Raw genomic sequence first — 25,773 nt, 5'->3', positions numbered from 1 at the left:
TTTGATTAATATATGTCTTGGCATGTTTCTCCTTGGATTTATCCTGTATGGGACTCTCTGTGCTTCCTGGACTTGATTGACTCTTTCCTTTCCCATATTAGGGAAGTTTTCAGGTATAATCTCTTCAAATATTTTCTCAGTCACTTTCTGTTTATCTTCTTCTGGGACCCTGATAATTTGAATGTTGGTGTGTTTAACCTTGTCCCAGAGGTCTCTGAGAGTGTCCTCAATTCTTTTCATTCTTTTTTCTTTATTCTGCTCTGTGGTAGTTATTTCCACTATTTTATCTTCCAGGTCACTTACCTGTTCTCCTGCCTCAGTTATTCTGCTATTGATTCCTTCTAGAGAATTTTTAATTTCATTTATTGTGTTGTTCATCATTGTTTGTTTGTTCTTTTGTTATTCTAGGTCCTTGTGAAACGTTTCTTACATTTTTTTCCATTCTATTTCCCAGATTTGGGATCATCTTTACTATCATTACTCTGAATTCTTTGTCAGGTAGACTGTCTATTTCCTCTTCATTTGTTTGGTCTGGTGGGATTTTACCTTGCTCCTTCATCTGCTGAGTATTTCTCTGTTTCTCGTTTTGCTTAACTTACTGTGTTTGGGGTCTCCTTTTTGCTGGCTGCAGGTTCATAATTCCTGTTGTTTTTGGGGTCTGCCCCCAGTGGGTAAGGTTAGTTCAGTGGGTTGTGTACGCTTCCTGGTGGAGGAGACTGTTGCCTGTGTTGTGGTGGATGAGGCTGGATCTTGTCTTTCTGGTGGGCAGGACCGTGTCCAGTGGTGTGTTTTGGGGTGTCTGTGACCTTATTATGATTTTAGGCAGTCTCTCTACTAATGGGTGGGGTTGTGTTCCTGTCTTGCTAGTTGTTGGCCATGGGGTGTCCAGCACTGGAGCTGCTGTTCATTGAGTGGAGCTGGGTCTTAGCGTTGAGACAGAGATCTCTGGGAGAGCTCCTGACGGCTGATATTACTTGGGGCGGGAGGTCTCTGGTGGACCAATGTCCTGAACTAGGCTCTCCCACCTCAGAGGCTCAGCTCTGACTCCTGGCTGGAGCACCAAGACCCTGTCAGCCACACAGGTCAGAAGAAAAGGGAGAGAAAAAAAAAAAAAAGAAAGAAAGGAAAACTAAACTAAAATAAAAGTTATTAAAATTAAAAATTAAAAAAATTAGTTAAATAAAAAAATTTTAAAGTAATAAAAAAAATTAAGAAGAGAGCAACCAAACCAATAAAGAAATCCATCAATGGTAAGAAGTATTAAAAACTATTTTTAAAAAATGGACAGATCCCTAGGACAAATGGTAAAAGCAAACCTATATAGACAAAATCACACACAGAAGCATACACATACACACTCTCAAAAAGAGAAAAAGTTGGAAAAATATATGTATCGTTGCTCTCAAAGTTCACCTCGTCAATTTGAGATGATTTGTTGTCTATTCAGGTATTCCACAGATGCAGGGTACATCAAGTTGATTGTGGAGCTTTAATCCGCTGCTCCTGAGGCTGCTGGGAGAGATTTCCCTTTCTCTTCTTTGTTCGCACAGCTCCTGGGGTTCAGCTTTGGATTTGGCCCCGCCTCTGCAGGTAGGTCGCCTGAGGGCGTGTGTTCTTCGCTCAGAAAGGACGGGGTTAAAGGAGCCGCTGATTCGGGGGCTCTGGCTTACTCAGGCCCGGGGGGAGGGAGGGGTACAAATGCGGGGCGAGCCTGCGGCGGCAGAGGCCGGCGTGACGTTGCACCATCCCGAGGCGCGCCGTGCGTTCTCCCGGGGAAGTTGTCCCTGGATCACGGGACCCTGGCAGTGGCGGGCTGCACAGGCTCCCAGGACGGGAGGTGTGGAGAGTGAGCTGTGCTCGCACACAGGCTTATTGGTGGCGGTAGCAGCGACCTTAGCATCTCATGCCCGTCTCTGGGGTCCGCGCTGACAGCCGTGGTTCGCGCCCGTCTCTGGAGCTCATTTATGTGGTACTATGAATCCCCTCTCCTCGTGCACCAGGAAACAATGGTCTCCTGCCTCTTAGGCAGATCCAGACTTTTTCCCGGACTCCCTCCCGGCTAGCTAACCGGAGCACTAACCCCTTCAGGCTGTGTTCACGCCGCCAACCTCAGTCCTCTCCCTGCGCTCCGACCGAAGCCTGAGCCTCAGCTCCCAGCCCCGCCCGCTCTGGCAGGTGAGCAGACAAGCCTCTCGGGCTGGTGAGTGCCAGTCGGCACCGATCCTCCGTGCGGGAATCTCTCCGCTTTGCCCTCCGCACCCCTGTTGCTGTGCTCTCCTCCGCGGCTCCGAAGCTTTCCCCCCGCCCACCCCCCATCTCCACCAGTGAAGGGGCTTCCTAGTGTGTGGAAACATTTCCTCCTTCACAGCTCCCTCCCACTGGTGCAGGTCCCGTCCCTATTTTTTGTCTCTGTTTTTTTCTTTGTTCTTTTGCTCTACCCAGGTACGTGGGGACTTTCTTGCCTTTTGGGAGGTCTGAGGTCTTCTGCCAGCAGCATTCAGTAGGTGTTCTGTAGGAGTTGTTCCACATGTAGATGTATTTCTGATGTATTTGTGGGGAGGAAAGTGATCTCCACGTCTTACTCCTCCACTATCTTGAAAGTTCCCCCCGCCCCCGTCCCTAGTTTTTAACAAATGCCTTCAAGGAGCAGGAGAAGGAAAATATGAACAAGTCTTAGTTCTTGCATTGGACCACGGTACAGCAGGAGCTCATTTCTCTTATCCATCATGTGTAGAAAATAACCTTCTGATGGTTTTGTACTTGTGTGGCTATTACACATTCCATCTCAAATCCTTTCCTAAGATGGCTAGCACGAGCTCAGCATCTTGATCTCCCTTTCTTCTGACTACAGAATTCACCAGCTGTGTCTGTTATTGTCCAGACAGCTGCCAGGTATATTCCATCCATTTGGTTTCTAAATCATCTTCATAATAGAAGAAACAACTCTTTCAGAATGTTTTTATTTATTCACCCAACCATCTCTTTGTTCCAACCATGACCTACCTGAACCAATCCCTTTTGCCATAAAGACATAGTGTTATGTCTTTTATGACAGTGGAAACCAGCTTACCTTCTTCCCACCCATGTGTCTACGAACCCCTTTTACAGATAAACATTCTTCTAATTTAGCCAAAGAATTTAAAAGAGGAAGGAGGTATAATATATGCCATGCAGCTCTTGAAGAGAAACAGTAATAAAGGTACTAATATTTGTAGAAAGCTCTAGAGCCATCCCATTTCCGAAATTATTACTTATAGGATATTCATGTTGCTATTAAATAAGCAGATAATCTGTATCTGCTAATAATAATAATAATAATAATAATAATAAAGCCCAACAAGGACAAACCACAGCCTGCTGCCAGAGGACTGTGGCAGTCTTAACAAATTTTACAGAACATAAAATGCCAGCAGATAACAGGTATTATGTTTTCTTTTGGCAAATATGAACACTTCACAGCTAGCCTATCTTGCTCACTTAATTGGGCCTATAAAAACTCACCAGGCATCTCTTGGAGCCATTGAAATTCCCTCCACTTGTTCTTTACAGCTTTTCAGAGCCTAGATGGGAAAACAGCTACCAAACAGACTTGCTGAAAAGATTTTTAAGGTCTCATGTCTATATTTACAAACCTTGCAATCTGTGTGTATTCATTTATTTCAACACAAATGAAGTGAATAAATCAGGAGCTCCTTTGGGAAAAGAAAATCCACCATATTTGAGAGAAAAAGAACAAAATATGTGACTGAGGCAACTCCCAAATGTTCTCTATCGCTTTCCCAGCACCCCTCATGCACACCCTGCTTCCAACAGAACTAACTGCATTCTCTGCACTCATTTAGAAGATAATACTACTCTACACTACAGCATTTCTCACACTTATTAATGTCCTTTTTTTTGGGGGTTTGGTTTAGATGTCTGTATTCCTGGCTAGACTGTGAGTTCCTCCAACATAGAGATGATATATTATTGTTACCAGTACTGGGCGTATGCTTAGACTGAGCAAATATTGGTCAAAATTGAATAGGAGACACAGAAAAAAGAGAAGGAAAAGAGAGAGAGGTATGAGAGCAATGGAGAACCCAAGGGATCAGTAAGAGAAATCTTTGGCTCTGGGCCACTGGGCAGGTGCAACATAGGTAGAAAACTACCCACAAGATGGCCTGGGAAGATGCAGAAAGTCTGACGGGGGTCAAAGAAAAAAAAGAGTGATAAAAATACATTCCAAAAAATATTAATAAGGAGCAGCCTTTCCTAAAAGCATACTCCAAAATTTCTCTAGGATTGTCTTCCAAGTTTCTAATATACAGCCTGCAATTTCATTATACATTTCTTGTGCAGAAAATGACAACTGTATCATGACACCTGGCTAAAAGTGACTGTAAACTGCTCCCTAACTTCAGAGATGTGAAAAATAAAATAAAAAAACAATAAAACCACCAGAAAACTATGAACAGAACCTAATAATCTTTTCAGTGATTCATAGATCCTAATACTCTTTCTGTGATTTTTTTTTTTTTTTTGCCGTACGCGGGCCTCTCACTGTTGTGGCCTCTCCCGTTGCGGGGCATGGGCTCTGGACGCGCAGGCTCAGCGGCCATGGCTCACAGGCCCAGCCGCTCCACGGCATGTGGGATCTTCCCAGACCGGGGCACGAACCCGTGTCCCCTGCATCGGCAGGCGGACTCTCAACCACTGTGCCACCAGGGAAGCCCTCCATGATTGTTTTAATAATTTTGGCTTTGAAGACTTTTGTGAGCATTCTTTCTTTCTTTTTGGCCTTTTAAAAAAGTAGTTCTTAGGTAACTTATTCCCCTAATTTCCTTCTCGATAGATCAGAAGTTCCCCAGTATAGTGTGACTCGAGGGGATATTTGTCAGGCCTCTCAGTCTGAGGTACTGGAAGCTTGGGGGATTCTGAGTCCATGAAAGTATTTTTTGATGATGCTGGTCCATGTACTGATCTTGTTAGATAAGTAGAACTACTTCAGTGTTTACTGAAGCAATTGGAATCAATGCCCTACTTTTAGATTTGTGAGTCAGAAAGCTTGATGACCACCTGGAGAAGCACCTGGGAGCCCTCTCTTGGGTCCCATCCCTCCCCTTTATGGACTGTCTATCAGTTTTTAACAGGCACCCTCGGTGATCCTGAAGACCAGCCAATCTAGGAACCACAGTCTCATAAAAGCTGCCTTGTTGTGTCTGGCTGACTGGCAGGAATGAAATGGTAACTTTCTAAACTTGCTTTCCTAGATCTCTCCAAAAGTAGCAAGACAACGGGGTGATTTCTCAGGTCTACATTGGACAAAAGATACTAGTGTTTTTCCTTGGCTTGTGGAGAGGATGGGAAAGGATGCTGAGATTCTAATCCCTGGTTTGGAGTATCACAGCCAATCACAATGAACAGTCATCTTTTATGACAGTGTATTTCCCAAGCATCCCTTTGGGAAGCTGGAGTCCCCAGCTGTCTGGGAAATGTAAAATCAGTCACTTTTGGCAAAGCTCAACATACCCGGGCATGGGAAACACAAATGAAAATAGAGAGACTCTTTTACTCACTAGATTGTTTGTCTGGTTACACGTTTGCTCAGCACAGAAACAGAATCATCAAGATAGGGATGACCCGAGTGTGTAGTTATCTAGCTCAGGTTTGATGAAGGTAAGAGGAAACTTTAAGTCTCATGAGTGTAAGCATTTTCATCCTTTCAGCTTGATGTAAGGAGGTCATATAAAGTAAGGTCCAAACAACAAGGACTACTTTATCTAAAATTACTTATCTTATTTTGCTCATAGGAATTCACACTGGTTTTGAGGAGGAAGACTTCAATGCACTGGACATGGTGGAAACAACTTCCCTTTATTTTATTGTCCATTTGATTGAGGGAACAGGGCCTCATGTATAGAGTCTTTCATCAAAGTCAATAAGTCAATCTGATTAAGCTTGAAATGAATTGTTGTAGATTGTTATTCTGTGAACATCTTTCCCTTCTGTTACTGAGAGTCTAAGTGGCCAGTTGCCCCATCACTGTAAATGCCATTCTGCTTAATCCTAACATCTGTAATAAAATCAGTAAATAGCTGTTTGTTCGGATCTGTAGTCACAGGATGCTTATCTGTGGAAGAGGCTGAAGCCATTTGGTTGGAGATCGCTAATCCTTACTGTGTACTTCTGATTAGTGTTTTTAAACTCTGCCATATAAGGAAGAATCTATGGGGCTAAGAAATTTCAGTCGCTCTGCACAACAGTGGTGGATGCTGAAACTGAGTTTGGAACCCCCTGTGTAAAAGTACTAGGCTTCATGCATGAGAAACCACAGTATCCAAGTGAAGACTAGAGGGAATCAGCTCAGTGGCTGGACTCTACTCTCCCTACTCTGACCTCGTGAACACAAATATGAGCGTGAAAATCAAGAAAGGAAACTTTCCTTTAATACATCTGTCCTTCGAAAGAGCTGGTGTGGCCACCAGGGATAAGACAGTTCCTTATGGGGTTCTCAAAACAGCACTAAAAACTGTAGGAGAAGGCAGTAATCATCAAAGAGGATGAGTGAGAGCCTTGCCTTCTTGAAAAAGGCAAGAGAATGAATCATGCTATTTTGAAAACAACCAGAAAATATTTCTTTAGAGGTCACAATATTCTTTTCTCTTCCCAAATGTTGAAGGATTTGGCAAAGAGAACCCTCTAATAAAAAACTGCCCTTATCTCAAAATAAAATGATCTTAGTGTACTGGTAAGATCAGCAAAATGTAAATTGTTCAGATACAATATACAAACAGTTGATATCTTTGAATTGATATCTTTCGGACCCTTCTGAAATTTATTTCTAATATCATTTTCCAAAGGAGAGATGGCTTATGTTGCATGGTCTGTTAATGCTTGACCAGATGTCTGAGACTCAAGAGATGGAGGGCAAGGATTAAGGCTTAGTAGATGATGGCCAAGATTCCTTGTGTTCTTTAAAATAGCTAACATCTGCTCCATCCCAACAAGCTGGCATACAAGTCCAACAGGGAGTAAATATGAGAGCAATTAAAATGAACTACTGTGCATTAGGGTGGTTTGATTTATAGAAACAACTTCTGTGGGAGAAAATGGCTGTGGTTTAGGTAATGTTCACATCTATGAAACTGAAGTAACCTAAATATAGCTTGATATGTACAGCACATTCTTGGCCATGTTCTTCTGCTCTTAACTACATCAGTAAAGATGAATTCAATGATTGCAATCAGGCATGGACTTACCCAGTGAAGGTCATAGTCAGGTCTTGCTCTTCCTTCACTGTCCTCATATAAAGCGAAAGCTTCCCTCCGGGCCTGATAATACTCCTTCCGCAACTTCTGGATGCGGTCAGTGCTTCCACTCATGGAACGGCCACTGCAGGACATAATCAGACAGTCACACAATGTACATCATCCTGGAAACTCGCTTTCTGATTTTTTTTTTATTAAAGCAGCTGACATCCAAATTTGGAAGATTCAGTAATATCATACAGACATGCTAGGAGAACTGTGAAATCCCTGGTAATAAAAATAAATAAAAAACAGTCTTTATGTGCATATGTTTAGCTCCAAGGGTCAAAACATCTAACTTGGGATTAATAAATGCCTTTTGAGTGAGAACTTAAGATAAGGTCCTGATCTTTAAAGCAATTAAAAGAGCCATCACCTTTTTCTTATAATCATATGTACAGTGTGTGGTTAAATTTTAATGTAGTATCTCATTTTCTCAAATAAGTGTTGACAACTTGAGACCAGTTGTTTGACCTGAAGGTTGGAGGTGATGCAGAGTTGGCAGGTGCCACTGTTCATTTCAATGACATTTGTGAATTTTTGGAGTGGGGCTGGAGTACATGTCATTATGTGGGTGTAGGCAGGACATAGAGAAAGAGAAGAAGGTGGAAGTCATGTGAAGAAGTAAAAAGAAAAATAAAGAGCTGGTCATAGAACATACCATCTTGGTTACTTGTCCAAGCTTTTCCTCTCTCTACTTAGCTACTTCTTCCTCTCAGGAATTACAGCTTCTCCAGTGACTTATCCATTCAACCCCACACTGGTCAGCCAGTGGCTCCCTTTTAACTTGGATCTGTCACCATCGTTTCAACAGAACCAACATCACGTGATACAATCAGGGCTAGGAAGCAAGGGGAGGATGCTAGGCAGGGCTCTACAGCTGATCAACTTCTTTGGTTCATCTGAGGCATAACTGAGTGCCCTATTGTGTCAGACCTTATGTTAAGACCTGGGGATCTTAAAACAAACAAACAAACAGAACTCGTTCACAAAAAGCACACAGTCTGGGAGGTGGGGGGCTGAAAGGGATACAGAGGACCACAATCCACGGTGACCGGTGCTGTAGGTGTGCGCAGGGGCTGTGGGGACTCACACTGCTTAAGCTTTAACAGGGTGAGAGCAGGGCCATGGAAGGAGACCACAGAAGGCTCTACAGAGGAGGTGACACTTTAGCTGAGTCTTGAAGGATGCATAGGTGCTCAATAGCTGGACAAGTGAGGTGAGGAAATTCCAGGTGGAGGGAAGGGCAACGCAAAGGACAGAAATGAGAAAGCACCTTGCTTTGGGGGAATGCAAGGAAGTCAGTTGGGCAAGCAGTGGTCCTCGGCTTCTTCTGTCCTGCCTTGTACCCATATTGGGTGAAGTATGTTCCCTTCCTTCTCTCATTTAGGAAGCAAATTATAATAAAAAGGGAGTGCTGGTACTTTAGGGATATTCTGAATTTACTCTAATAAATGATGAAATATATCACTTGCAAATGTTGGTACTTTAGCTCAATTTGTAACAATTAATCATAATGATACTCATATTTCATGGGTATGTGAGAATCACTGCTCAAGTATATACAGGGAATATGGGAGGAAACAGGGAAGAGAGACAGGTGAGACTGAGAAAAGTAGGTAGGGGTCCCGTGGTGAAGCCCTCTACGTGCCAAAAACATCCCCAAGTATTACAGTTGAGCTTTAAGTTTAAATGAGATATCTGATAGAATGAGATATCTGAAAGCAGTAAGAGGTCATCTATTATTTTGTTAAAACATTTAAAAATTATACTTAAACTATAAAAGAAAAGGGTGAGTAAACATTTTTTGGAAGGAAAACATTCTTCCCAAACTGGATTGTAAGTTAATTGAAAGCAGGACCACGTGTCTCAACATCCTCTGTACAAAGTTAGCACAGAGTTCTTGGCTTCCTACCTGCTCTACGGACACCAAGTAGCTTATGCCTTTGTTTAAGAAAAGACAAGTTCTTAGGGATCACATACCTTGATTTTTCTTCAATATGTATTTTTAAAACTTGCAAAATAGTTCTAACTCTGTTTCCTGACTATACTTATTTTTTTGAACAAAAGTTTTCCTCGAGAACTTGGAAAAGATAGCAGTAAGAAGAAAGTGGAACATCTGATATGCTTTTCTGAACAACGGAAGGCAGGAAAGACAGCACAGCCCAATTCTGAACAGGTTCCCTCACTCTTGAGTACTCTGAGCTAACTATGGGCCTGCATCCACTGTGCAGGCTTCTGCCCATTACATGCATGCATGAGCTGTGCTTAAACTCACCAGATGAGTTCAATCAACGTGGTGCAAACACAGCATACATAATCTATTAGTTTACCCCAAAAAACCGAAGCACTGAATTCAAGCAGAATGAAGTCATCAGTAATAAAGGAAAAAGAAAGAAATTGATAAGGGACTGTTTTAAAAATCCCCACAATTTTCCTACATTTGTGGGAAAAAATAATCATACTCAGACCGCAAACTATTCTTCCATATGCTGATAAATAAATAAATTTAAAAATACGGGTTTGATCAGATTTCAGTTCTCAGATAGAAGGAATGGGGAAAGAATACAAAATCAGCTGTTTACGATTCAGAAAATCCCCTATGGCTGACAGGAACATGACTATTTACTCAGAGAAGAAATCTGACCTCAGAGAAAAACAGGAAAAAAGTCTAGAAATTCATGGACCATCTAAGTGCAAAACATTCTCCCTTGTGTGAATATTTTAAAGAAGTTATGGGGCACCGTGCAAACCTTTCATGATAAGCCAGGACTACATCGCAACATTCTCTCTCTTTTTTTTTTTCTCTCTCTCTAACCCTCACTCTATTTCTAGTAACTGTATCAGATTTTTTCCCAGGTAGTTGGTTTATATAATACAATTAGGAATAGAAAATTCTGATTTCATCTCTCAGCTCTTCTGTGCAGATAACACACACAGGTTTACCATCAAATCAAGAAAAAATAAATAAAACAAAAAACAACACAGCTATTGCAACCAAAGCAGTTAACTGATTCCATTTTGTGTTGAAGAAGTAGAAGTTTGAAGAGGAACATAAAAATGCCTTTGTCATAAGAGCAGCAATAATCATAATAGTCATAATTTATGGAACATTTATACAGCCAATATACTGATATAGACTTTTAGTTACTCCACTTTCTGCTCAGAGCAGACATCACTAATCACTTACGGCCTTCCTTCCCCATAATCCTAGACATGCCCTTAGGATCCTTCTTAACCCAGAACTTCAGAGAGCTACTACCAATCTGTAGGAGCTGGAACTTGAGTTGAGTTACATAATTGCTGTGTAATGGGTGTTGTAAATACTTCAGAATCACAGAAGAATACTTAAAGGTAGCTTTTATTGTTTTGCTCCATAGACATGAGGAAGCTGAGGGTCATGGCTAATAGATGTACAAGGTCTAACTTCAAAGAAGGCTCTTTCCACCACTGCTTACTACGTTTCAACCTGCATCTCCTCCTTCATCTCATTTATATCTTAAAGACTAGGTCCTCTAACAACATACTGGACCAGAATGGAATTAAGGCCAGCCTTGAGGAGTTACTTTCTGAGGACTCCTGTTTTTCCTCCCTCTATTTACATGTTAATGGTTCCATTCTCCTGTCTTTATGCAACTTAGTAGTAGAGCTTCTAAGAATTTTGCCTGATAGCTTCAGAAGTAACATCAGCTAATGATGTAACTCACATACCCTTGCAATCATATAAAATCTGGTAAAGTATCAATAATCCCATCTCCAAGTTGCTAGTTAGAAAATTAGGCTTACTGTATTATTTGTTCACTGGATAAGGTAAAGGTTAGCCATTCTTACCAAAAAAGTTCCTATTATAGCTGTATCCATATGTAGGTGATCAACGCCACTCCTGCACTTTCAATGTGCTGAAATTTTATTTTAAATTAATTCAATCAGTATAACAAAACAGATTTATATTGCAGTGATTTCTTGTCAATTATACTGCCTACGTCTTTAAAGGCAGATGTATAGTTAAATAGGATTTTAACACTTTAAAGTTGGAAATAGTTTAAAGTTGCAATGAAATTCAGAAATGATGTCATTTTCTTCATCGTCACCTATAGTAATATATCCCCAAATGCAATACACATCACAGTAAGGCATTATCTGCTACTTTGGAATCTAACCTTATTCTTCCTAGTTCATAATTACCTCAATTGAAATACATTTTAAAATGAGTGTTCATTTGTGCACGCCATAGCCTCCTCCCATTACTACAACAGGCTGGAGAAAAGAAACTAACATTTATTAAGCTCCCATGAGGCCTTAAGTATAATATGTATGCTTTACATACTTCATCTCATTTAATCCCCCAATTTTTGAGGATGACATCGTTATTAACATTTCACAAATGAGCATATGCTGAGGCTCAGATAAGTAGCCCAATTGGTGAATGGCGGACCAGGAGATGTGTGACTCCAAAGCCAGTGTTATTTTGACCATACCTTGCTGCCTTGTGAGAAATGCATTACAATGCAGTGGCATTTTGTAGCAGCAGTGCACAGGCATTTCAAGACAGAGGGAATTTAGCAGAGCACATTTATAGCCATACCTTTTGATATTCTTCTATTTGCACAGACCTTTGTAATAAAAATAGAAATTGAAGCAGCTAAAGTAGTAGAAAGACATGCAATGAAGTCTGTATTCATTAAAGAATGGTGCTGGAGCAACTGCAGACAGAGATTTCTGGGTAATTAATAGTGCATCTCTAATAGGCTTATGTGGGAAACTGGCATAAAACTGAATGGGGTGCAAAAGAGACTCAACCTATGACAAAGATCCCACATGAAAGAGAAAGAAACTCTGGATTAGGACCAGGACTGAGAGGCAGCCAGGGCTGCTGCTGGTAAAGCTCACCACTGGCTGAACTAGAGGGAGCTAGTCACTGCCAGCAAACCATTGTCCGACTTGTGAATTCATGTGCCATGACTTTGCGTGTATGCCTAAGTGGGCATGCATGTAAATAATGTACCCTAACTATGATTAAATTGTACACAGTTAATTCCAAAGAGCTGTGTCATTTTCAGATAGCCTCAAGTTATGTAGCTCTTCGTTGTCAAGGGGAGGTGTTTGCCACCTGTGAGTAGATACCAGCCTAGGGTCCAGATCTGATGACGCAGTTAAGAACAGTCTTTGTAGAATGGAACCTTAACAGGAATATTTCTACCTGGGTGAGATAATCCTTACAAACTCACTGAACAAAACGGTTGAAATTAGATGTATGCATGTCAACAATAATCAGTAGAATAGGGACTGTTTTGAGTTTGATAGATTATTCAATTTTTTTATGACATTACTGTACAAATGTTATTTTGATGCTTACCACAGAATATTTTAATTATGTAAACATGGTGCTTGTCTTTCTATATTTACACAAGGGTGGAATTTTTAAAGTTTTCTCAAAAAGGTATCTTCCTTTTGAAAGATATGGAGTGAAGAAAAAACTCTTGCACCCTTTAAGAATGCCAATATGCTATTCTTTTCTTGTTTGTTTCCCCCTGAAGGGAAGGGTTGTTTGTCTTATCTTTCTGCATTTAAGGACCTAAGAAATCATCCTAGCTTTAAACTACAAATTTAGCAGTACCACCGTTCTGCCTTAGAAAACAGGGCATATTTTTTTCAAAGTGGTAACAGAGCTCTCAAAGTACCTGGGATTCAGTGGCATTCACACTCTTGATAACATGAATATAATAAAATCTAACTGTCTATATGCAATCTTCTCTTACTAATTATACTTCAAACTCCAAACTAAGTTCTGGAAAAGAATATTCAGCTGAAGACAGTCATGGACACAGCTATTACTTATTTTCTGTTGGTGATAAAGATTTCTGTCAAATAAGAAAGTTTAGAGATTCTTCTAAGTGTACTCAGGATCATTAATTCAAAAGCATTTTGAAGATCTACAGCAACTATAGTCCAACAGCACTTACACTTTCATTCTTCAGATTTAAATTCCATAATGCAAATACATTTATATAGTGTGCCCACATATGCTAAATGAGATTTAGTAATAAACAATGGCTTTTAATGGGGCTTAACTCTATAAAATTCTTCAAATGATATTTTCATACTGGAAAGCTCTGAAAATTATCCAGTGTAAATATTCAGTGAAAATTATGATTATATAAATTCTCTATCTTCTCCTAATTTTGTAGAAAGAATATCTATTTTTTCAAAGGTATATTGACAAATAAGATTTTTCGTGGTTTAGTCCAGTGAAATTTTGGAACACAGAACTGACTACCCATGAACGACATTTGGGAATTTTTCTAATTTCTTTCCCAATTCATCACCACTATGATGGTGACCCCCTTTTTCAATTATTTTTGATTAAAAGTTTCCCCAAATAACAAGAATATGCCTTTCTTCATATGGACATTTAATTTCTATTAGATTTCAGTTATTGTGTTGATTAAAACACTCTAAATTAAGAATCCTTTGATTACTATGATTGCCTATTAATTCCTATATTAAGAGTATGAGTTTAGAAAACGGGTGAATAATATAATAACAGACAAATTTTTCACATTTAGAATCTCCCTTTATTTCTAGAACTACCTTTGTCAATTATCTCTGACATTATACTTCTTATTAGTAGGTGAAGAAACAATACTTAGACATCTTAAGAGAATTTAATGTCACATGAAAAACTGGTGGCAGAATCTGAGGGAAAAAACTATGTTCTATGCTAATACATTACTTTGAAAAGTATGTATTTGTATAAATTTCGAAGAGTCCAACAAAATTACTCCAATGTCAAGATCCTGTGGGAAAGCTAAAAAACTGGTCCAGAGAGGGTGATATGCAAGTTAGAGTCATAAAGAAGAACGAACCCTACAAAGCTCAGCCTATAATCCTGAACATGGTCCTTCCCTCAACCATCCTGATGCTGCCAGTGGCATTTTGACCCAGACGCAACAATCTGACAACGTGACTTGGCTTACCTGGGCTCCTGACTTTGCCATGGCAACCTGAGTCTGACCATTTGCCTTTCTCCACATCTTTCTTGCTTTAAGCATCTGTTCCCTTTGAGATCCTTATCTTGGTATTTCCATTCCTAGCTCAGTCAACTGACCCTCTGACTCTTACAGCTTGAAGATTTGTCCTGGAAATCTTAACCCTGGACTGGACTTTGACCCCAGTGAATCAAGCCTTATTGGGTGGGGGGGGAGGCCGCCTTCCCCTGACGCTTTTGATTGCCTAATGGCAAGCATTTCCACTCATACCATGAACCACGGCCACCATTTACCATTGAAAGTAATCTCATTGATGCATGAAGGCCAGCTTTCTCCCATGTGATTGATTGCTGTGATGGAGAATCTCACCAGATCAATGTCATCTCCTCTTGTGATAAAAGGCTCTGCTCTACCTTTGCTCTTTATCACTTGAGACAATCCGAGGCTGCTCTCTAATCAGAACACTCTGCTTCTCTATCTCCTTTTCTAGAGAAGGTGGAAATGTCTTAGAAGTGACACTGACAGTGTTATTCACAATTCAACAACACACGAGTTATTATTCACGCCTTCAACTCACCATTATAAGCCTGTAACACATAATGGCATTATTCTGATACTGTGCAGTGACCTCCTGGCTGTGTTCAAATTTCAGAAGCTGGTTTTGCCATCAGTCATAAAACCTCTATTTGAATAGTATTCTAATATATTTCCTCCAACACAGTTTTTGAGCCTTTAGTAACTTACACAAATACTGAGCACATTCAAATTATGTATAAGCATATGATACATATTGTCTTGAGACAGTTCGCCAATTTTATTAACAATACAAAGTATGTGGGGTCACCGAAGGAATTTATCAAGTGTTTCATTTGGTAATTTTTGTTTCTTCAGGAAGATTTTCAAATATAGTTGAAAAGTTCACACTGGATGGCAGCAAAATTGCCCTTCATTTCTACTCTACATCTTTGTTAACAAGCATACGTACATGCAAAGAAAAACAGATTTGGACCAATTTGAAACTGGGCATTCACTTTGTCTTCTGTTAAAGATGAGAAACCAGGGCCTCCCTGGTGGCGCAGTGGTTGAGAGTCCGCCTGCCGATGCAGGGGATACGGGTTCGTGCCCCGGTCTGGGAGGATCCCATATGCCGCGGAGCGGCTGGGCCCGTGAGCCGTGGCCGCTGGGCCTGCGCGTCCGGAGCCTGTGCTCTGCAACGGGAGAGGCCACAACAGTGAGAGGCCCGCATACCACAAAAAGAAAAAAAAAAAAAAAAAAAAAGATGAGAAACCATTATAATTCATGTAGTCACAGCTGTTCTTACATGGCTGAAGTACAGCGACACTGCATCACAACTGCACTGAAGTGATGCTTCAGTATTTGAGCTTAAACAAAAATGGGGGCTTGGGGGAAAACGGCAATTTAAGTAGTGACAGTGTTCCCACTGGCTATTGCATGTAGTAAGCATAGGCCCCTGGACATGAGCTGAGTTGGCTTCCCTCAGTTGGTGTCAGTTTCTAAGGGCCTCTCATAATACAGGCTTTACACTGTACTGAACATGATCCCAGTGTTTCAAGCTATGCATTACTTGTACAACATGGCCACTGAAATGCAAGCCAACTACTTTAGCTGGTGCCCAACCAAGGGAACAGCCAGCTGATGCTGTGCTAAAAGAACGAGTGTCGGGTGGGTTTAGTGAGAGATGATAGGTAGGTCCAGTATGGCATTCTCCTAAAGTGTTTTTCAAGGTTAATTCTGACCGTACACAACTTTTGTTTTACGTAATGACTTTAGAAACTTAACCTTAAGACATGATGCCACTTGGAACATTACAAGTTTTCTCAAAGAGTTTTCCGGTCTAAAATAAAATTAGCAAAATAGGGATAAAAAGGTAAATGGAAGACACCTATAAAACGTGTATTATTTTAATAATATCACACACAAATTAATGATATCTCACACACACCCCTTCTCAAAGAAGTTCTCACCAACAGTTGCAGGACTTGTGAGATAAAATTATTATCTTCTAGGCTTAAATCAAACACAGCTTGAATTTTGGAATACATATCTGACATTTAGATGTGGATTAAACTTTCAGGGTCAATTCTGGGAAAAATAAGCCTGTGTGGGCTGCAGGCCATAAAACCTTGGGAATTTCCTAGGCCTCCATGAAATTCCCTCTTCCTCAGAGGAAACACAGGAGCTCTGTCTCCTCCCAAGGGATCATGGAAGGCCATCAAAGACTGCTGATTCCCAACAGCTGGACGGACACCTAGACCTTTCCTTCTACACAATAAGGAAATAAGGCCTAACTGACTACACAATGTGAGGGAAAAATAAGGAGATTCTAAATGATTTAGTGCATGGATGGTGTTTAATTTAGAGAATTGTATCAGGATAAGCTATGGTATTCTGTGCTAATCAAACATCAGTAGATTAAAACAGTAAATTTTTCCTCCCATAACAAGACTGTTTTTTCCCCTTCCAAAGGAGGAGGTTGGGAAAATAATAAAAGTGAGAAAGAGAAAAAATATTCAAAAAAAGAACATGTTTTTCAATTGAAAGAAGCTAAAGATTTTGATTAGGAGCTCAATACTAAATGTTAGGAGTCAAAGCTTTCTAAATACATATGATACATAAACTAGTTTTTACCTTTGTACCCATTAAAGGGATATACAATAAACTGTCCAAACACCCAGAAGGGATACATGGGCCAGACTTTAATTATCACATATATGGTGTTAAATCATATTATCTCATAAACATAGAATTCTATATGCCGTGTTCCGATGTGACTAGCATAATTCAGTCCAAGAATTTATTAAGAACATGTTTTGATTCTACCTTAATTCCTTTTGTTCCTTCTACACCTATATGCACAAATGCTGAGCTCTTTTGCACTTTTAAATAGGGTTATAATAATTATCCAATCCAAACAGATCCTCAACTCCAAAAAGCCACATAAAAATTTAACATATATTAGGTCCCAAAGGGTGTCAAATCCAAGAATATCCACAGCCCTCATCTCCCTGGGTGTAAAGTGAGCTCTGGTGACCCTGTAACCTCATGCCGACCTTCTGACATCAGGGATTTACAGGATAGAGACAGCTTATATTATAATCTCCAATGGATTGTTTCAGTTGTTTTTAAAAGGTGTTCAGATTCCTACAAATCTTTTCTAAGAGAATGGTGACTTTCTTTTTAGAATAGACTAGATAGTAATAAGCTGATATTAAACTCAGATCATCAACTGCTTTTATAAAAGTTTTCCAGTAACCTTCTGCTTTCAGATGTGTACATTTATTTAAGCTTTTATTTATTTTTAAATATTGCCATGTCCCTGGCCCTGGTGATGTAAAGGTGATTAAGACCCAGAACCCAGCCCTCAGGGATTTCAGTCTTATAGAGGGAGATGGAAATATAAATAAACAATTACAGGGCAATGTGGCAATTATTATGAAGAAGTATCATGAAGTATAATGAAGTCCTGCAGTAGCTCAGAGGAGAGGGTGATTAGTTCTGCTTGGGGAGGCTGGGAAAGGCCTCAAGGAGAAAAGGAGAGCAAGGAGGGGGTGCTGGGCATGCCAGTGGAAAGAACGTCACATGCCAAGTGGTGGCAACATAAAAGGGCACACAGTTAGGCATAGCAGAAGTGTGGGAAGTGGATGCAAGAATCCTGGGGAATAAAGCCAGTAGGGCTTGAACAGCTCCATGTGCCAATCTTCCCAAAAGGGAAGATGAAGTAGAATCCTGGACCAATTTCACATAGGGTAGCAGCATCTTCAGAGTCATTCTTTATATCAGGATAGAAGACCTTTACTTTCTGTTTCCACATAACATAACCTATGAAATGAACCAGTTGACCTCCATGAGCCTTTCTTGCACTATATTCACTGATTTCTTGTATATGTGTACAGTTCAAGCTAAATGACTGAGCAAACTACTGGCAAAAGTCACCTTCTCTTTCTGTTTCCACACCTGTTGAATACTGTACCTTGAGGACCACTTTAGTTCAAGGCAATGCGACACTGAGACTTTCACTTTGAAAACTGAACGTTTTCTATAACTAGAGCTCTTGGTTAACCAGTAACATTACCTGGTGGTGAAGTATGACGCATCGTTAATATAGTGATAAATTTCCCATTAGAAACAGGGTACTGGCTGCCAAATCAGAGGGTGAAAAGTTAAAAAAACAAAACAAAGAAGTGAAACCAACCCATTATGGGTTGACAATGACTTTTATTTTCACTGGCAGTTTAACGGAAAGTAGTCACAGAATCTCAGTTAATAAATAGCCATTGCTCCATTCAGGTGAGGTAACAGTGGTGCCTGAATATCTGCCCTGGAGCAATTTGTAGCTGTCTTCTTGATCTGAAAAGTGAATGAGTCGTGGGCCATCAAAGAAGAGGGAAAATTAGGCAGTAAGCTGCTGCTTTGACAACTGAACCCTATAAATAACCCACAGTGAAAATGAATAAAAAACATGCCGTCTTCCAGCTTTCAGTAGCCTCTCAACAGTGTGACAGTTGCTGGTTTTTTATCAACAAACATGATGTCAATTATGCCTTTTTATTCATCATGGCGAAGTCATGTGTGGGGAAGAAGTATTTTGGGGTTTTTTGGCACTTCATATACCAAGGTTTTTCCTCTTTATTTATGTCATGCCGAGGCAAAGCAGCTGTCTGATCTGTAATCTACATGTTATATTAACACTCTTCTTTTTTATTTCTTCCCTAGTTCCAAAAGCTTTATTAGCAACAGCATTTAAGTCGGCTCTCAATTATCCACAGAGATAGGAGGTTTGGAAGAGCATGAAAAATAAGACACTAGGGATGATTTTGAAAACTCTTATTTAAGCCAACAACTTTAGCTTCTTTCCCAACAAGTGTTTTCCCAGAGTTGCAAACCATCCCCCAATTAATTGACTTGATTCACATTCTTTCCCTTGCCCGGCCCCTTGTTTGGGTAAGTACTAATGAGCAGAAAAAAGGCCAAAAGGCAGGCAGCACTGAGAAAAACAGAGGCACTACAAAGACTCCAATGGGGAACACAGAAATTGGATGGTAGAGAGTTAATGACCCAGGAAACATTCCCTTAAAGGATTTACCAGGTAACTAGAGAGATGTAATCTTTCAGATTAAAAAGTAACAGGTATGAGTTTTCTAAGTGGACAAACTGAGAGCAAAACGTTATGTGGAGCACAGTTATAGAATTAATGAGTACTCACACATCCAGCTCAAAGAAGCCTGTGGGTTACTGTGTTTCCTGAATTCTGCTGTTTGGCGTGAACTTTATTACTCCCCGTTCCACTAAGAACTATTTTTTTCTCCCTATTTGCAAATAGATTAAGTATAGTCATTCAGATGTCATTAGTTTATCATTTGTTAAAGAAACTCATTCTTAGGAAGGAAAAATGAAGAGCACGGTGAGTGGCATTGTATTATTTTGTGATCCCACATTAAGATGAGAGACAGAAGTATCACACTGTTTTCGAGATATTCCTATCCTACAACAAAATCATCTTTTATCCAAGTGTAAACAAGCCCACTAGCTAGAAGCTTCTCCCCACCCTAAGTTCTACATAAAATATAAGCCACAAGGCTTAAATTGAATCACTACATTATTTCTTTATGTATTATGTACCTTGACATTTCTTAAACTGAACACTTACTATATATCTAAGAGAGCTTCTAAGTTTATAACCTACCAAAAGAGGGAAATGATTTCCTCTTCTTCAAAGAAGCTTTTTCATACTGTATCCAACATGTCTGGGGAGTTGGAGGGAGAAAAAGGAGAGTGGGGAGAGAGGAGGAGCCAGAGAAAAGAGCTAATGGTCAAAATGCATCCTTATAATAAAATGAGCTTCTTAATGGATGCTCACTACGGAATAACATTAATCCAGTATTAGGACGTTCACTGGGAAAAAATATGAATGTAATTTATCTTTTTAACTGTCAGCTGCATTTCTAAAGCTCTGAAGTCTGTAGCTTCCAGGGGCCTTTTGTCTTTCTGCCATGGCAGGAATATCTTGGACAGCTGTAAGAGCTTTCTAAGCTATCTTTCTCAAAATCCATTAGCTAACTCAAGGAACCTAATTAGAGCTGCCATTTTGATGGAGCATACCGAATGCTCAGTACAAACTAGTAACACCATCAATGTTTATTAGAAATCACAAAACCCAAAGTGCTCCATTCCCTAGGAATATAAATGGGAATACAGCACACAAAATATTTACTAAAACATATGCTTAATACCATCAAGGTTTACAGACAGAGATTGAAAGGGAGAGGGAGAGGCACACACTTGAATTTGACGGCATGTGCCCAGGAATACACAATAAACCAAGATTTATATCGAAGCAGCATGTAATCATTATTTTATGCCCCTCCCACTCGTCTCCCTTGGTTTTGCACCCTGGAATTCAGCAGCTCACAGCTGGGAAGACAGATGTAAGTCTAGAGAAGTCTGGAGAAGGGGGTGGAGGGAGTCTTTTTTTTTAACAGCTGCTGAGTGCCACAAATTCTTGTCAGTGGGGAAATAAGTCTTGGTTCTCTATAAAAATAAGCAGCATGATGACGTCAGTACTTTCTACCCCCCTCTAAATGAGGGTGTCACCAAATTAATCCAACCAGCTATTATCCCACATACCCACCTGGGAAGCATTTCTGCCAGGGCATGGCCCTGAATCAAGGGGTGTCTAAGGCTTGATGTATCCCTGCTGTTGTGCAGACCGGGCTCCCACTGCCCGTGTTGGGTACAGGGATAGACACACACACCCCTGCCGAGGCCCAGAAGACTCTGTTCCTCATTCTCTCCTCTTGGGAGCAATTAAAGGACCTTTGTGAACTGTTACTGTCCAGCAGCCCTTGCTCTGCCCTCAAGCTGTTGCCTCCTGTCTCTCTTTCCCCCTTTTCACCAGACTTTAAAAAAGAATCGCCCCTGTTGTCTCCTTTTGTCATCTGCTATCCTCTCTTTTGGGCTGATGACAATCTGGCTTGCACCTTCACTGCTGTTAAAACTGTTCTCTGGAGGCTCAGGCAAACCCTAGCCTCTGCAGGACTAGACACCGGACAGCAACCTCCCTCCTTCTTTGTTTCCTTTCTACTTCCTCAATCTCATAGTCCGTTTCCTTCAATGCCCCTCCCACTGTTCTCTAAACACAGGCCTTCTCTAGGAGTCTCTAACTGATTCTTGTCCATATCTTCAATCTGGGGATACTGTTCACTCCTAGCGCTTTATCACATTCCTTCTCGTGGTCACCCATTTACTCATCCATCCATTCAACAATCACTGAAGTGCCTCAGATGGGGCATGTCCTCAACACAACTTGCCTAGATGAAGACACACATCTCTACCTGGGACCCCTCGAGGGAGCTCCAAGGACCATGCTCAGCCCTTGCTCCTCATTTGCACCTGAAATGTACCAACACCTTATACTCAACATGTTCAGAAACAATTTTCTCACCTCTCTCCTGAAATCTACTTTCCCTCCTACCTTCCTGGCTTTTTCATTGCTTTCCTATGTTCATCTAGGCTTAAAACAATGATTAGCATTCAAAGCACAGGCTCTGGATCCAGGCTGCCTGGGTTCAGATTCTGGTTCTGCCACTTCCCTTCTCCTTGCCTTGGGGAAGTAACTATCTATCTGTGAAATGGGGATGATGATAGTTTTGAGGATTAAATGAGCTATTACATTTAAAGTAGTTAGAATAGTGCCTGGCACATAATAAGAATTCAATTCAAAAAGCTGCTACTGTGCTTGTCAGTGTTATTTTATATTATCGCTGACTTCTTTTCTCCCACATAGTCTACATCCAATTGGTTGTAATCAACTGCCTCTAGCACTGTGCCTCCCATGCATTCCTTCTTCCACAAGCCTAGTGCACACACCCATTGCTCAGACCACGATAACAGTTGGGGTGGCTAGTCTCTCCACCCCAACTCCATTCTAATCTGTTGCCAGATTAGCCTTTCTAAGGTATGGCTCTGCCCATGTAACTCTCCTGCTCTAAAAGCCTCTTGACTCTCTTCCCATTGCTACACCTCCGACCCAGCCTTCTTCTCCTCCAGCCTCACTTGCAGTCTAGTCTCCAGGGAAACTTTAATTGCTCCCTAAACCTATCCTCAGTTCTCACCCCCTCCTCCATGCCTTTGTCCGCACTACCTCTTCTACCTGTCATTCTTTCCCCTTATTTTTAAACAATATAATTAAGATGATATCCATCTTTACTTTAAAAACATCCACTGCCTTGTCATTATGTGCAGACTAATTCTCACGTGGTCTCTGTTCCCCAAATTGGCCCCTGCTTCCCTCTCCGCCTCATCCTGACTGTTCTCTACTGTGCCTGGCAGCTTCTCTCTTACTCTCCCCCATTTCTTGCACAGCCTAAGCTTGTCACAGACCCAGGAATCTGTACTTGCTGTTCTTTCTGCCTGAAACTGTCTGCCTCAAGTGTTTCCAGGCATGTTCTCCCTTATCAGGGGGGCTTCCCTGGCTGTCTCATCTTTAGACTCTTCAAGTCCCTCCCTCCCAGTCCACCTGCTTGTTTCCTCTGCAGCACTGGTCACTCTGGGAACACATCTTCACTGTTACTTGTTCCCTTTTCTCTGTCTGCTGACTTCCACAAGGATACCAGATGTGCAAGAGCAGGGACCTTCCACGTCCTGTCCACAGCTGTCTTTCCAGTGTCAATGCCTCGCACACTAACTAAAGGGATGGTTCCCTACCTGTGAAATCCTTCAAGATTCTTACATTGATTCAGCAAGTATTTATTGAGCACCTACTATTCACGGGCAATGGTTCTAGGCCCTGGGAATATAGGAGGAGTACAAGACACACAAGTGTGTGGCCTTATGTTCTAGCAGGTGAGTGAGACAATACACAAACCAGTGGAAAAGGATATCAAGCAGAGATAAGTGCCACCCGGATCCTTAAAATACCATACGGTGATAAGAGAATGACTGGGTGGCTACTTGAGACTGAGTAGTCAAGAAAGGCCTTTCTCTTTTAAGCTAAGGTCTGAATTGTAAGAAGGAACCATGCACAAGCATCTCTATGAAGAACATTCTAGAAAGAGAGACCAGCTAAAGCTAAAGCCCAAAGGATGAGGGAATGAGTGTGATGAATTAAAGGAACAGAAAGAAAGAGTGGCTGGAGCTTCATACCCAAGGGATAGATGTTAAGTGACGAGGTCAAATAGGCAAGACGGATTACCTGTGCTTTGCAGGACCTGTTAAGATCTTTGGATTTTACTCTGAGTGAAATGAGACCATGTTAGAAGATGTTAAAGCAGGAAGAAACATGATCTAATTTAAATATTGAGAAGACAATCCCAGCTTTTCTGTGGAGGACAGAATAGAGATTCTTGCAGGAGTGCAAGTGAGAAAAGATGGAGGTCTTTAGGGCGTTAGGATCATTCATGTTTTATAGAGTTTAAACCTCTGTTTAATCCCCAACCACTAGCAGCTATAAGTAATGCGAGGAGTTTAATCATTCTCATGTCTTCTGCAGAACATGTTACACTGCCCTCACCTAGGATGTGTTCAATAAACAAAATTTTGCGGGAGTGGAAAACAAGATAGTGATTTAAGAAAATGTGCAATGAGAAGTGCGAAGAAAAAGAGAGGAAACAATGGTGCTATTTAAGGGTGAGGAAGGGTCTGTGCATGGGGGTGGGAGGTGGGTGTGTGAGAGAGGGTAGGGCCACAACCACTCAGCGACACCATTAGCTGCTGCCCGGAAGATGAGTTCTTTTCTGGATTTCTCCTTCTCAGGCTCATAAGCTGAATACTGCGAGTACCTCCCTAATGGTTTGGTACAAGCTACTTTGCCATTTCTAGGTATTGCCCAGATAGCTCACTATTTAAAGAAATATCTACAGTTTCTGAAGTTTTCTTAACTGCATCATATTTTCAAGGCCTCCCGTTTTCAGCCAGCAATTGCTATCATGTCTCAGTGCCATCCACTCCCATAAGAACTGTCTAGCCAAGCAGCAATGCACTTGGCTTATTAATGCTCATGGAATATATGTGCGCTGAAATGATGTTATGGGAAACCTTTTCTGTGCTATTTCATGCTAAATATAGCATGCACACTTCCAGGTGAAACTGTCCGGAAACTGGGAGCATCCAAGCTAGCACACTTTAGAGAAGGTAGGCTGGCACGATTTGCCGACCTTTAGCTTTGAATTAAATTTACCTCCTCATCCTCATTAGAGTCTAACTGCCAAATAGCACTCGACTCTTATTAATAAAGTTTTCTAATAAGCATATCGCCTTCTAGCACTCTGTGGAGGTAGCGGAAATCTTGAGCAGGGCTAAAGGGAGAACTGCCAAATGGAATTATTACATTCTACATCCAGCATTCTCTTTGTTGTCAAGTCAAGTCCAGCTCTGGGTAAAAGAGAACCGACTGCGATGTTAGAAACGGGATGTGGTCACTGCCCATGAAGTCAGCCCAGCAGAAGACTTAGAAAACCGTGAAAAACCCACTCAACCTGATGCTCCAGGTTAATCTAGAATTCAATGACCCACATTTTGAAGTGCTCGCAATTCACATTTTCAGGAGAAACTGGTTGGACCTAGTAAAGGGGCTTATGGACTAGAGTAGAGGGACGGGTAGGTAAGTTTATGCAGGGTAACTGGGAAGCTCTTAGCACTTACCCACTGCATCCAGGCTGATGACAGAAATTCTGCCTTAATTTAGTCCAAGGCTTTGATCTCCGTTAAAATACAGAGGGTGCTGGATGTCTATCTCTGTAAGACATCGCTCACCTGTGTGTGAGTTAATGCTTTAATACCAGGAGAGAAAGTTGCTGAACCTGAGGGCCTTGAAGACTTGGTGGGTGGCTGGGTGAGGAGGAGAGGGGCTTCCCAAACGAAACCTCTCCTTGCTCCACATTCCTTTCCACGCCTAGTTCTGCACTGGGGTATTAGTGGTACTGAAGACCAGTCATTGATGGCCAAAAAAATGGACCGAGTGCCTGCCTTTGTGTGAAGATTCAAGACGAAAACTATGAAACTTCTTTCAAAGAAACCAAAAAGCCTTTCCCATGCTTGTGATTTTCCTTTCCATCTTTTTCATGAACACTCAACTCCTTGCAAAAGCATTCATAGTTCAACAATGGTACAGGGTAATAAGGCGGATATTGTTTCCCATGCTGCAGTGCTCTATACTGAAATCCTAGGGGCCATAAACATTGAAGTCCTTCCTTCTGCACTCCCTAGACACAAGAGCAAGAACGAAAGGCTAAAAGCATGTGCTTTTTAAAGTGTTTTTACTGAGCAAGAGTCCGACAACAAGGAAAGACGTCTGTTTACCTCTAGAAATCTTTTCAGCTGTTGCCATTTTGTTGCTTTTGTTAAAACCAATGCCTCCAATTTCTTCACTCGGGACATTGAGACATATTCCACAACTGCACACTTCAGGGCAACTGAGCATTAAAAGAGGATTCATACAGTTGAGGTATGACTCAAATTTTGTGGGAGACAGACAGAAG

At 41.1% G+C, this 25,773-nt stretch overlaps 1 protein-coding gene across 2 annotated transcripts in view; it reads right to left on the bottom strand.

Moving 5' to 3' along the window:
- PARD3B (par-3 family cell polarity regulator beta) overlaps positions 1-25,773 on the bottom strand; it is a 1,049,764-nt gene that overhangs the window by 131,013 nt on the left and 892,978 nt on the right. For both annotated transcript variants that reach the window (XM_081242115.1, XM_081242116.1), the window contains exon 21: positions 7,242-7,374. In XM_081242115.1, coding sequence (XP_081098241.1) covers positions 7,242-7,374 — 133 coding nt within the window. The remainder of the gene's footprint in view (positions 1-7,241; positions 7,375-25,773) is intronic.

The sequence above is a fragment of the Mesoplodon bidens genome (assembly GCF_964165515.1).
Source record: "Mesoplodon bidens genome assembly, chromosome: 8".
Taxonomy (NCBI): domain Eukaryota; kingdom Metazoa; phylum Chordata; class Mammalia; order Artiodactyla; family Ziphiidae; genus Mesoplodon; species Mesoplodon bidens.
Note: the sequence above shows the minus strand (reverse complement) of the source record. Positions and strands in the feature narration are given on the sequence as shown.